Source organism: Fusarium poae, chromosome 1, assembly GCF_019609905.1.
Source record: "Fusarium poae strain DAOMC 252244 chromosome 1, whole genome shotgun sequence".
In the NCBI taxonomy this organism is placed as follows: Eukaryota; Fungi; Ascomycota; class Sordariomycetes; order Hypocreales; family Nectriaceae; genus Fusarium; species Fusarium poae.
The window spans coordinates 10,608,445-10,623,840 of record NC_058399.1 but is presented as its reverse complement, the minus strand read 5'-3'; the positions used below and the strand labels follow the sequence as shown (position 1 = coordinate 10,623,840).

The 15,396-nt window shown below is 23.0% G+C and overlaps 1 protein-coding gene across 1 annotated transcript; it reads left to right on the top strand.

Moving 5' to 3' along the window:
* Positions 1-14,364: 14,364 nt before the first annotated feature.
* On the top strand, positions 14,365-15,006 carry FPOAC1_003437 (uncharacterized protein; the record flags this gene model as incomplete). The annotated part of the gene is made up of 1 exon (XM_044848003.1): positions 14,365-15,006. One exon carries the CDS (start codon positions 14,365-14,367, stop codon positions 15,004-15,006), a length of 642 nt encoding a protein of 213 aa, XP_044713919.1.
* Positions 15,007-15,396: the final 390 nt, after the last annotated feature.

Below are 15,396 nucleotides of genomic sequence, written 5' to 3'. Positions count from 1 at the left end.
TTAATTTTTAAAGGTAATTCTCTTATAATATAATAATCTTATACTTATAAGTCTCTTAATCTATTTTCTATAAAGAAATAATAATATTTAATAAGAATTTTAATATTATTAATTAATAAATAGATTTATTAATAAAAAGTAATTAACTATTAAGTATAAGTATTTAAGGTATAATAGCTTTAATCTATTTATTTTAATATTCTAGGTTTAATAGCTTTTTTATATTTTCTCTTAAGAGAGTTAATATTTTCTTAAGTATTAGTAGATTTATAGGTATTTTTTATTATTAATTTTTAGATTAAATAATTATTTAAATCCTTATTATTTTAATTTATAATATAAAGATTAATTCTTAATTCTAGGGTTATTTTTCTTTATATTTAGGCTTTCTTAAAGGTCTATTAATAAAGTTTATTTTTCTTATATAATATTTAATAATAAAGTTATATAAAGTAAAGTATAAATACTATTTAGCTTACTTTCTATTTAGCTATAAGTTCTTTATAAACCTTTATAAATTATAATAATTACTTAAGATCTCTATTTAATATAAGGCCTTTTTAAGGTAATATTATTAATATTTAAAAGATTCTATAATAGTAAATAGCTTATAGTTTAAAGTATTATAATTAAATTCTATAGCTTTAAATTTATATAACTAGAATATAATAAAGTATTAATTACTATTTTTATTAAATTAAAATAAAATCCTAGCTATTATAAAACCTAAAGTATTTATTTTTATATAAATCTTCTTCTTAAGGTTAAAGTAATATAATAAAAAGGCTTTTTAAAATATATTAACTAAAGATTAAAATATTTTCTTTTCTTTTTTATTAAGAATTATACTTTCTAGTTTTTTATTATTTTTACTCTTTTTTATTAAGGCTATAAAGAGACTAATAATATTTAAATATCTATAAATAAAATATTAATAGAAATTATAAAATCCTAAAAATACTTATATTTTATAAAAAGTCTTTAGTTTCTTTTAATTATAAATAATCTTTATTTATAAAAAATCTATTAAAATGCCTTTAATAAATAGTATAAACCCTAAGTATTTTACTTTAAATTAATAAAAACTATATTTATTAAGTTTAATATAAAGCTTTATTTTTCTTATTTTTTTAAGTATAAATTAAATATATTTAATATATTCTTCTTAAGTCTTTAAGAAAATAAATATATTATTTAGATATATAATATAAATAATATTAATTAGGCTTAAGAAGGCTTAATATATATAATATTAAAATATAATTAAAGTATTAATTAGCTTAAATAGTATAATTATATATTTAAAATAGCTATAATAAATATAAAATATTATTTTTTATTTATTTTCTTTTATAATCTTAATTTTATAATAAATATTCTTAATATTAATCTTAAAAAAATACTTTACTTTTTAAATCTTATTAAAAATCTTTATTATTAAAGGTAAAAAATATTAATTCTTTATTAATACCCTATTAAGCCCTTTATAGTCTATATAGAGATATAAAATATTATCTTTTTTAAGTATAAATAAGATTAAGGCCTTAATAAGGCTTTATAAAGGATAAATATATTCTATAGTTAGATTATTATTAAGATATTAATATAATTTACTTAATTTTACTTAAGATAATAAATAAATAAGTCTATATAAAAGTAATTTTCTTAAAATAAGTTTAATATTATAATTAATAAGTTTATAATTTAATATTATAATTACTTTCTTTAATAAAAAGATATTAATAAAGTCTTAAAGTTCTCTTAATATTTTAAGGCTAGCTTAAGGCTTATTTTCCTTATTATAAAGAATAATTACTACTTCTTTAATATTAATAATAATAAAGACTTTTATTTTATTTTAATATTCTTATTTAAATTATTATAACTTAAAGATCTTTACTTTTTACTATTTATATTTAAATTACTATTTATTTAAAGAGTAATCTATAATAATATTAAGATCCTTTAAAATATGTTTTCTTAATAAAAAGGGTTTTTTAATAAAGTTTAAGTCCCTTTTAACCTTAATATATATATAGATAATCTTTTTAACTTTCTTATTATAATCCTTTAATATAATTAATATAAACTAGGTATATTTTATTTATAGTAATATATTATTAATAGTATAAAAAGAAGGCATATTAATCTTAATAGGTTTAAGCTTTTATAAAATAATAAACTATTTATTAATTAAATTAGCCTTTATACTTAAATCTAGGATTATTTTTATATTAAAGGTCTTTTAATTATAAATTAAATATAAAGTAATAAAGGCTCTTTTAACTTAGAGTTTTAAAAGTATAATTAATAAATAAGTTATTTTATTAATTATTTCCTTTTTCTTTAATAATTTTAAATAAAATAATTATTTTTCTTAAGATATTAAAAAGTAAAATACTCTTTATTATTATAATTATAGTAAATAAATTACTTTCTTATCTTTAAATTAATAAAGTTTTTTTATTCTATAAGGTATTAATACTTTATTAACTTAAATACTTAAGGGCTTTAAGTATAATTCTTAAAGTTATTTTATAATTAATAAGATTCTTAATTATCTTAATTTTAATATCTTTTTTAGCTCTTATTAAGTTAATTAAATATTAATTCTTCTAATTATCTTTTATTTTTATTTCTTATAAAGTCTTAGAAATATATAGCTAGTATAATTATTACTTTATAAATATTTAAAATCTTAAGGAAATATAAAGAAATATACTCTTAAAGGGATAAAAGTAATTTAATATAAAATAATAATACTTATTATCTCTTAAAAAGCTATAAAAACTTCTTCTTAATAAAGTCTAAATATTAATAAAAATCTTAAAAAGATTAATTTTTTTATTATTTTATATACTTTAGCTATTTTATTAATAAAGGTTTATAATTAATAAAGTCCTTAATTAAAAAAGATAATTATTCTTTAAAAGCTTTTTAATTTTCTTTAGTATTTTTATAAAGGCTCTTAAGGAGTTTATTAAAGTATTAATTTTATTTTATTTTTCTTTTTATATTTATATTATTTAAAGTAATAAAGATCTTCTTATAATCCTTTTAATAATACTTCTTTATACTTATAAAGGCTTAAATTAAATTACTTAATTATATATCTTTCTTTTAAAAAGTAATAAAGAAAGTTAATTAAATAATATTTTAAATATAGATTTTCTTTTTATTATTAAAAGTAAAAGCCTTAAAGTCTTAATAAGATCTTAAGGCCTTTTTATAAAGTTTTCTCTTTTTAATTAATATAAAAAATTCTTATTTCTTCTTTTATAATACTATAAATTCTTCTAGCTAGGCTATTTATAGCTATATAGCTTAAATTATTAAGAATATATTATCTTATTCCTTTATAAAAGAGCTAAAGGCTAATAAGTTAACTTTAATTAAATAAAATATACCTTTATATATAAGACTAAGTTTATTATATAGATTCTTAAGTATAATTTCCTAGACTATAGAATTATTTAAAGGGTTCTTATAAATAGATTAATTATAAATTTAAGCTATTTTTAATTTAAATAGCTATTTAAAAGAAGCTTTAAAATTATAATAAGACTTAGAAATAGCTAGGTAAATTCTTAAAGATAAGACTTATATTAATATAAGATTAAAGCTTATCTTTTTCTCTAAGGGATTATAAGATTTTTAAATAAATCCCCTTAAAGTAAGTCTTAATATATAGTTAAGAACCCCTTAAAGGTTATAGGTTTAAACCCTATTATAATATATTTATAATATATTATAAATATATTATATATTAATTATACTTATAGTTAATTATTAGTTATTTTATATAAGTTATTTAATATATTAATTAATAAATCTAAATATAATACTAATATTATATTTTAAAGCCTATAGAAATACCTTATATTAATATATTAAAAATAGCTTTATTATTACTTAAGTAATAACTATTTTACCTTTAAATCTATTATATAATTAATATAATTAAATAGTATAAAGACTATAGTATAATAAATTATTTATATATTATTAATATATTATTAATAGATTATATAGCTATTATATATTTACTATCTAGAAAAAGCTAAATTAAATAAATTCCTTATAATATTATTTTTTAAGCCTTTATACTAAAGACTCTTAATATACTTTATATAATTTTAACTTCTTATAGTAAATATATCTATTTATTTCCTTTATTATTAAAAGTATTACTTAATATATTAATTAATATTAAATAGATATTAATAAAGCTATAAAAAGCTCTTAAGACCTTAAGTATATATATATTATTAATATATTATATATATACCTTTAATATATTACTAATATAATATTTTTTTTTTAATATATAATTATAAGATTACTTTTACCCTTTTTAGTTTTATTAAAGGTTATTTATAATACTTTATCTATCTATATAGATTAAAGAATTATATATAGTTTCTCTTAAGATAAGGTTTTTAATATAAATATAATTAATAAAGTAATTATCTAAACTCTATAATATTAATAATTAATAAAAAAAGCTTCTATTAAACTATATAGATAATAATAACTTCTTTCTCTTTTAACTTTAATTAATTATTTAAGATATCTATAGTTATTACTAATTATCTTATTAAGATAAATTAAGTTAATTAATCCTAATCCCTTATAGTACCTTACTAACCACTTTTATAGGTCTTATATAATATAAAGCTAGCTATTATCCTTAAACTAAAACCTATTAATAATAGCTATTTTCTTAATCTTAATACTAAGATTATTAAGAGATTTATTAAATTATATAAAAATATAGTAAAACTAGAAGAGTTATATATAAAGGCTATTAACCTTTATATAATTAAGAAAATAAATAGCCTTATTAAGGTTAAACTAATAGCCTTTAACTATAAGCTTTACTTTTTATATATAAAGAGTAAAAAAGTAAAAATAATACTAAAGAGGCTATATAGGCTTAAAAAGAAGCTTATTAAAGGACTAGCTATAGGTTTATTATATATATAAAAGGAATTCTTAAATAAAATTAATATATATAATAATAAATACTTATATATTAACTAGTTTAAATAGTTAGAAAGGCAGGTAGTAGTTATAATTAAGGCCTTTAAGTTATAGTATACTAATTATAGCCTAAGACTATAAATATATAACTATAAAGGGCAAAAGCAGTAAGTAGGGTTAGTAGTAATTAAATAGGTAATAAAAAAGTTAAGTTTATAAAGTTAAAGTTAATATTAATAAAGCCTAAAGCTAAAGGCTATCTCAGTATAAATTATCTAGCTATATAACCTTCTAACTCTGCATAAGATTCTATTAGTATATTATTAACTGGTTTATTAACTGGGACTAATATAATATATAAATATCTAGCTTTAATTATTAGCTATTAAGTAAATCCTTTTTAAATATAAAGCTATAATTTTATTTAATATTTACTTAAGCCTTATTAATTAGGACTATTTATATTATCTTTTATAATAAAATTAAATTAACTATTTTCCTATTATTATTTCCTACCTTAAGGTATATTATAAGTATATTACTTAATATAAAGATAACCTTAATAATATAAATTAATTAATTTATTATTAATATATTATTAATATATTAATAATATATTATAGTATATTTATATATTCTATTAAACTAAAGATAAATTTCTTATAATTATATTTTACTATTAATAAGCTAAGCTATTTAAAAGTTTAAATCTTTGATTATTTTAAATTAATATAAATTTTAAATATATTATTATTAATAATAAGAAAGAGATTATTTAAGCTTTATATTAAGAATATAGAATAATAAGTATATATTCTCTATATATTATTAATATATTAAGTATTTATTAATAATACTTTAATTATTCCTCTTATTTAAATAATTATTAAAGGGTAATCTATATATATTTATTTTTTAATATTCTTAAAGGTCTTTAAATATCTATTTAAAAAGATATCTATTTATATTAAATAGTAATATATTTATAGAGAAAGACTTTCTAATATTACTATTAATTAAGATATAAATATAATTACTAATAAATATATTATTAATATATTATTAATATATTATTAATATATTATTAATATATTATTAATATATAATTAATATATAATATAAGTTTTAATTAGTATTTCTATAAAAAGGTTAATTCTATAAAAGATAAGTTTAAGTATTTAAAGAGATATTTTAAGCTTTACTATATCTATTATATAAAGGGAATAAGTAAGTATTTACTTATATATTATTAATATATTATTAATATATATACTTAAAAAAGCTATATTATTAAACTTTTAATAATAATATTAATCTATAGAATTAAGTTATATAATATATAATAAATCTACTTAATATAATTACTTATAAAAGGTATAAATAAAAGCTTACTTAACTTATTTAAAGTATATATTAATAATATATTTTATTGTTATATTGTAAGAGAGGGAGAATTTTTTACTATCTGTTTAGAGCTTATATTCTTATATAAGGTTTAGACTTATATTAAGCCCTATGGTGTTACTGCTCTTACTACTGTTAATACTATTGCATTATCGTTGAATTTCCAAGCTTATAGCTTTATTTACTATAAGTTATATATTTTAATTTTAATTAATAATATATTAATAATATATTACTTATATATTATATAAACTACTTATTATTTTTAAACTAAGTATAATATAAAAACTAACCTTAAATTACTTATAGCTTTAATTAAAAATTCTTATTTATAGGTATAAAGTAAAATAATATACTTAATTATATAAATTATATTAAATTTATATATTAAGTATTATATTAGTAAAATAGGCAATATATTAACTTATTAAAGGTTATTTATAAATAAGTAATCTTTAATATATTAATAATATATTATTAATATATTATTTAGCTATTTAAATTATAATAAATGCCTTATTTAAACTTTAAATATGTTAAATTATTATAATAATAATTAAGGCTATAATAATACTTTATTTTAAAGATAAATCAAATAAAGCTAAAGGTAAAAATATAAGCTATATATTATCTATTTATTATCTATATATTAATAATATATAGAGTATACTTTAAATTATAATAGCTTACTTATTAAAGTAATATTAGCTTTAGTATTTTAATTACCTAGCTATTTAATAATACTTACCCTTATATTTAAAGTATTAATAAGAAATACTAAATCTCTTAATATATACCCTAGGGGTAAATTAAAGACTATATAAGTAGATTTATTTAATATATTAAGGTATATAATATATTTATAATATATTAATAATATATTATTAATATATTACTTATAGAAAAAGAAATAATTAATTATAATAGTTAATAACTCTTAATAAAATACCTTTTTAGCCTTTTATAATAATAGCTTAAAGAGTAATTATTATTCTTTTAGCTTAAGTTACTATAAGTATAATCTTTAATTTTAAAAATTAATCCCTTAAATAAATTCTATAGTAATAAAAATAATATATTAAATTAATAAAGATTTTAAATAATACTTAATATATTATTAATTTATTAATAATATATTAATAATATATTATAAGACTTTACTTTATATTTATAGTAATTATTTATTATTAATTAATATATTATTTATATTAAGTTATTTAAATAAAATATAAATATTAATATTAAAGTATTATTAATATAAAGTAATAGCTAAAATATTAAAGAAACTAAGCTAATATATTATATATATATTATTAATCTCTTAGCTATTTATTAATAATTCTTAAATTATATATTATTACTTTATTACTTTATTACTATTTATTAATTAATATATTAAATAGATATTAATTATTATATTTATACTTTTTTATAGCTTAATAGTCTTACTTTAATAAAGCTTAAATTATATAAGTATTATTAAAGTTCCCCTATTAAAAATATTATTTAAATTACTATAATTATATTATATTTAAATTAATAGAAAGAAAGTAAATTATATAACTTTATTAATTTAATTATAATATAAGCTTTTACTTAGTTTTTTTAAACTTTATATTAAACTCTTTTATATATATATAAATTTCTTTATTATAACTTTAACCTTAATAGAGTTTCCTTAATTAAGCCTTTATAATTAGACTTATAAGAAAGCTATTATTATTAAGTATACTGAAATATTATAATTATTATAATAAAAAGCCTTATCTTTATTAACTATATTAGATAGTATAATTTATTAAAGAATATAGTCTCTTTAAAATTACTTCTTAGATTATAATAATACTTATTAAGTAGGTCCTTTTTCTTTATAACCCTATATATATTATATATAGAGATCTAAAGAAATAAAAAGAAACATAAAAGTCTATAGCTAAATATTATTAATACTATTTTATCTTTTACCTTAATTAGCTAGTTTTAGTTTATTAAGATATACTTTAGTAAAGTTATTAGACTATATAGCTTATTAAGGATTAATTAGCTAGCTTAACCTAGGGCCTTAAGGATTAAATAGTAATTTTAGCCTTATTAATCTAGGTAATTATATAATATAATAGTATAATATAATAATATTTTAGCTATAATTAAGTTAGCTTAATATACTATATATTAAAGGCAAGATATCTTATTTAATTATTTAATTATCTTTTATTATAGTTATTATATTAAATAAAGGTAAAGAAAGATAATTATATTATCCTAGATTCTTTTTATATATTTATTTTAATATTAAGTTTTTATTAAATCTTATTAAATTATATAGCCTTATAGCCTTACTGCCCTTTTTATTATTTCTCCTTATTATTTCTATATTAGGTTTATTAAGAAAGTTATTCCTCTCTTAAGTTATATTAACTTTTAAAGACTAGCTTAATAGCTATATAATTATTATTAAAGTTAATAAGTAAATAGACTATTAATATATTAATTATAAATTAATAATATATTAATAATATCTTATTATTTTAATAGTATTTATAAACTTATTAAAAAGAAAGATTTAGCCTTTTCTTTATAATAATAAAGTTAAGCTAGAAATATTAATAATATATTAATTATAAATAAATAATATATTACTTAGCCTTTATTAATAAACTAATAAAAATAACCTTTTTTAATCTTAATAATATAAAGATAAATAAGAAGACTTTAAATAAGCTTTTTTTTATTAATATCCTAGATATATATTAAATATATTATATAGATACTATTAATATATTAATAATATATTAATAATATATTAATAATTATTTATATTAAAATATAGGTTAATATTTATCTCCTTTATAGCTATAGTATAATTACCTATAGATAATATAAATATAATAAGAGCTATAGTAAGAGGTATAGTAAATATAATAGTAAGTATAATAGCTATAGTAAGGGGTATAATAAAGGGCATAATAGGGAGTATAGTAAATATAATAGTAAGTATAATAATTATAATAAGGGGTATAGTAAGCTTAATAGCAGAAGAGGGAAATATACTCTTAGTTTAAATAGTAATCTATAGATAATATATTAATAATAAATCTTAAATATATAATTAATATATATATAATATATTAATAAGTTTTTTTACTTTATATTATTTTTATTACTTAAAGAGAAAATAAGTAAAAGACTCTTTATTATTATTATTATCTTTATTATTAAAAAATACTTTAATTATTATCTATATAATATATTAATAATAATAAATTAATTAATTAATAATATATTAATAATACCTTTAATTTACTATACTTTTTACTATTTATAAATAAAAAGGCCTTCTTAATAGGTATAGTAAAGTAAATACCTTTCTTTAAATTATCTTACTTAAGCTAGGTAATATAATTATTATAGAATTTTAAATAAATTTTAGCTAATATATTATTAATATATAAGTAAAATATTAATAATATTTTAAATAGAAAATATACTTTTAATAATAATAAAGTTAATAGTAATACTATTATTATAAATAGCTTATATTATTAAAGTATTATAATACTCTTTAATATAAATTTATAAATTCTAGAAAAGCTTAAGATTATTTTATAATATATTAATTAAAGATTATAAATATATTATTAATATATTAATAATATCTTATTATACTATATAGCTATCTTACTTATTTAATATTAAGTATTATATATAACTAAGATTTTAATTATTTTATAAAGAAATAAAATACTTAAGAATAATAAAGTTTAATAATAAAATAATATTATAAGGCTATAAGGCTATACTTTTTAATAAGGTTTAATAAAATTAACTCTATATTAAAAAATAAAAGCTTTATTAAAATTATAATAATATTATATACTTTTTTCTTTTTTATTTAATAAGATTATTAAGAAAAAAGATATAAATTATCTTACTTTAATATATAATAACGTGCTTGATAAGCGAGTGAGTCAGACAAGCGAGTGGGTCAAAAATCCCTCACCTTACAACATTTCAATCTGATCAGATACTTCTTAACCAGCAACTATGTCACAGTCTTCAAATGAAGCTAGAATTCTTCTTGCCCTTCAGGCCCTTCAAAATGACCAAAATCTTAGTCTCCGACGCGCCTCAGGTATATATAAGGTTCCATTTGAGACCTTACGCCGCCGCCAAAATGGCATTCAATCACGACGTGATTCCGGCCCAAACTCGCGGCGACTATCTGATCTGGAAGAACAGACTATAGTTCAGTTTATTCTTGACCTAGATTCGCGAGGGTTTCCCTCGCGAATCCGTTTTGTGGAAGAAATGGCCAATTCTCTACTTGCAGACCGCGATGCATCACCTGTCGGCAAGCGCTGGGCTCATAACTTTATAAAGCGACAACCAGAGCTAAAGACGCGTATCTTTCGGAGATATGACTATCAGAGAGCTAAATGCGAAGATCCGACTATTATTCGTGGCTGGTTTCGGCTTGTACAGAACACAATCGCTAAATACAGTATCCAACCAGGTGATACCTGGAACTTTGATGAGACCGGCTTTATGATGGGCCTTATACAGTCCGGGATGGTAGTCACAGGCTCAGAAAGGCAAGGAAGGCCAAAATCAGTGCAGCCAGGAAACCGTGAATGGATTACTGCAATTCCAGCGATAAATGCCGAAGGTCAATCGATCCCGCCGTTTATCATTGGTTCAGGCCAGTATCATCTTGCAAACTGGTATCGAGAAAGCAACCTCCCCGGCGATTGGGTTATTGCAACAAGCCAAAATGGATGGACAAATAACGAGCTGGGTCTTGAGTGGCTAAAACACTTTGATCGATCAACAGCGAAGCGATCAGTTAGTCTCTATCGTCTCTTGATCCTCGATGGTCATGAAAGTCACCACTCTGTCGACTTTGAGAGATACTGTCAGGATCACAAGATCATTACACTTTGTATGCCTCCTCATGCATCCCACCTACTCCAGCCTCTCGATGTCGGGTGTTTTTCAGTACTGAAGAATGCTTATGGTCGAGAAATAGAGCATCTGATCAGATGCTCTATAACCCACATTTCTAAGACCGAGTTCTTCCCAGCCTTTTATGCCGCTTTTCAAGCTACCTTTACAGAGAGCAATATCCAGGGGGCTTTTAGGGGAGCTGGAATTTATCCTCTTGACCCAGAAACCGTCGTCTCGAAGCTTGATATACAGTTACGGACTCCAACGCCTCCTGGGGAGGCAAGTCAACCACCAAGTCCATGGGTTTCAAAGACCCCAAAGACAGCAACAGAGGCTCAATCTCAATCTGAATACCTTACCAGACGAGTTATTATGCATAAGAGCAGTTCCCCAGAGTCAATAATTGAGGCTATTAAGTCAAATACAAAAGCAACATTGGCAGTTATGCATGAGGTTGTCCTATTAAGAGATCAGGTCCGAAATCTTGAAGAGGCAAATGCAATACTAAGCCGGCGCCGGAGGGCAAAAAGAACAAGACTACAGAAAGGAGGAGCGATGACTGTACAGGAAGCATTACAATCAATTGATCAGATAGATGTGAATACGCAGGTAGTGGCAGAATCATCAAGAAGTGGTGGTCGAGGAAGGTCGGTTGGACCGGGTGTTCGGCGTTGTGGTGTATGCGGCAAGACCGGGCATAACGCAAGAACATGTCAAGAGGATATTCAGGCCTCTGGAGATGAGTATAGTGAGTAGTTATAGTCAATTGAATGAATTGAAGCAATTTTATCATCTAGATAATAAAGAGGGTTAAGATTTTTGACCCACTCGCTTATCTGACTCACTCGCTTATCAAGCACGTTATAAGAATTTAATCTTTATAATTAATTTTATTTTTAAAAAAAATTAATTAAAAAGGTTTAATATTTTTTATAATTTTTAATATATTATTTTTATTAATATTTAAAATTAAAATATTATTAATATATATAATTATTAAATTATTATTTTTATTTTTTTTAATTATAAGGCTTTTAATTATATAATTAATTATTAAATTAATAAATTAAAGTTTAAATTTTTATTATATAAAAAGAAAAAAGCTTTAAAAGCTTTTTATAAAATTTAAAAAAAATATAGCTTTAATATATTAAGAGATATAATACTTTAAATAAAATTACTTTTTAATCTTTAAAATAATCTTTAAAATAATCTTTAATAAGAAAAATAAATTATTAATAATTTATAAAGTATTTAATAAAGATAATATTATTTTATAAAAAGTTTATTAAATTAGAATTTATTATATTAAGAATCTTATAAAGTTAAAAGACTAAAGAAGGTTCTAAGGAGGAAAGGAAAAAGCTTATAATTAACGCTATAGCTTTTAATATAATAAAATTCAACACAATAGACCTCTAGCCATTATTTATTATTTAATTCAATATGGATCAGATCTTAGAGAGTCTATAGTAAGCTCTTCTGTTGATTGTTCATTGATCCTTATGTCTGCGTGTGTCGAGATATATAAAATTACGAGTTGCTAAGTTCTATTACATGGCCATCTTTTGTTCTGTCACACCACTCCAAGCTTTTCTCACCAGAAATATACCGTTATATATAATATATTCCTCTGTAGCCTATCATAAATGTCATGATATTCCTCTATGAAACACTTTGTGAAAGTGTATATTTTCAAGTCGTCAGGTCGACAAGTGAGTGGAGGGGTTAGCGTATGTGTATATGATGGCTATATTTCCTATGTTTTCCCCGGTGCTTGACTTGAGACTACTTCCTAAGTTGCTTTGCTATTATGAGACTGCTTACTGAATGTCAATTCATTGAGTAAAGGTTGAAGATACAGGCATGTTATCATCCATGACTAGTTTGTTCACATCCCAAAATTGGGACCTATTTAGGTAACAGAGGAATTAAACAGTAATGTCACCCATGAAAAGAACAGGTTAAAATAGACTATGGTCGGTGACTGGCAATACCATTGTTCCGTGTGTTGTTTCAATATTATGCATTCGCAGTGAATTCTCGAATAGGCAGTTCGTACCGCTATGATTGTCACTGCCAACGCTTGTGAGGATGGATCTGCGGACATTTACCAACATCAGATTATGTAGTTTGATGGTTAATTTGCCGTTAATCGTGTAATATCCAGGTTATCAAACCTTGGCTGAACTGCGCCATCTACATGAAGTCATAGCCTGGGGTGGAATGAAGTCATAAAGTCGATCATAAATGAATAGATTTGCATTACAAGGCAACAATCTGTCTTATCTTATCTTGGCGATGAAGTGATTGTGAATATTTATGACAGGGATGAGACTCAGCTGAGCTGTAGGTCCCGGGCATTTTAGGTCATCTTAGGCCAATGGGCCCACTCGACAGTTGTCACTTGAGTCTTACCAGACGGCTAGCCACACACTGTACTGCACTGTAAAGTACTCCGTACGCCTACTACCGATTAGACAGCCCGAAAAGCTTCCATTTTCCTTCCATCTTGCAATGCGGCGCTTGAAAACTGACAAAACCATATCCGTATTTCCTATGTAAATCCATTAGATCCAATAAAGCTAAACATCGGTGAGATTAAGGCTATGCAGTGGATACCCAAGACCCCCAGTTTGGCAATTAGACTCATCCTTCGTTCCGTTTCCACCTCCGCTCAGCCTTGTTAGGATTTGTTCCTGCAGGGATACGATCTCCATCACTTACCTCGTTAGGCTTTTTCGTGTTGCTGTGCCTCACACAGTCTCATTTCCCTCGTGTTAACCAACAACTGAGCTGTTCGACAATGCTTTAGAGTGGGTTGATAGGCAGTCGCAGAGTCCAGAAGGAATGCACTCCACGGTGTGACTCTGTTATGTTTTTGTCGATCTCGATATAGCAAGCACCGGGTTTCACATTGTATAAGTAGGCGTTGGGTTTCCTTCACGTTCTCGTCATTACCATACTATCATTGCTTCTCAGAAACACCACAACTTCATACACAAGCTTATTCACTACAATCCATTTGCAAACATGCAGACCAAGTACCTCACTATCCTCGGCGCTACCGCTGCAGCTGCTGCAAGCGTCTCTACTCGTGATGTCAAGCACGTCGACGTCGTCCACATCTTCCAGACTCTTCACGTCACCAACCAAGTCCCCAACTTCACCCCCAACAAGCGCAGCATCAATGCTCTCTTTGCTCGCGACTCGGATGATGAATGCCAAAGCTCAGCTTCTTCCATGCTACGAGTCTTTCCCACCCCAACAGGCAGTCTCAGAAACTATGTCCAAACTGCTGAGGCCCAAAGCGAATCCTGCACTCTGGAGGTCCCTGCTTCTGTCTCGTCTGACTTGATGAGCTACTACACTGCCTTGGCCGAGTGGTGGGAGGACAACAGCGACGGTTTGGTCAAGTTCGTCGAGAAGTGCGCCAGCCAGGATGACCTTGATGAGCTCAACAAGGAGCTTGGCGACTCAGAATGCTCTGGCCTCGGCACTGTCGTTTTCACTGCTGCTAGCACTACAAAGACTGTCGATATGAACACTGCACTCCCCAACTATACTCCCGCCGCTCTGCCCACTACCGTCAACGACGCCGGTATCGCTCGTGGTATTAGCAAGTTGGCTGCTGCCGCCGCTGCAGGTGTCGCTGGCTTCATGATTGCTGCTTGATTAGGGATGATCTGAAGAAAGATCCGCCGTTGCTACGATTGATGGATGAAGCGTTGATCTATTTGTACCAATTTTTGTTGAATGATATCCGGTGCCTGATGCACTTTTCCAAATCTTATAGATTACATATGTATACCCAGCTGACAATTAAACAATTCACTATAACTCAACATCCCGGTACGCTGTGCTTGTGAATTGTGTTTGCTCAATTGTCAATTCACGTCACCCAAGGCACCAAGTTTCTTACCTGCTGCAGTACCCTCAGGTATCAGAACAATTCGCCGCCGGAAACATGAGAGACGAAATTAGTAGACCGCCATATACAATTTACATCAGCCTTCTTAGGATGTTGGTCTTTGTTCCACAAGGCTTAGATGCCGTCTCTTCTGC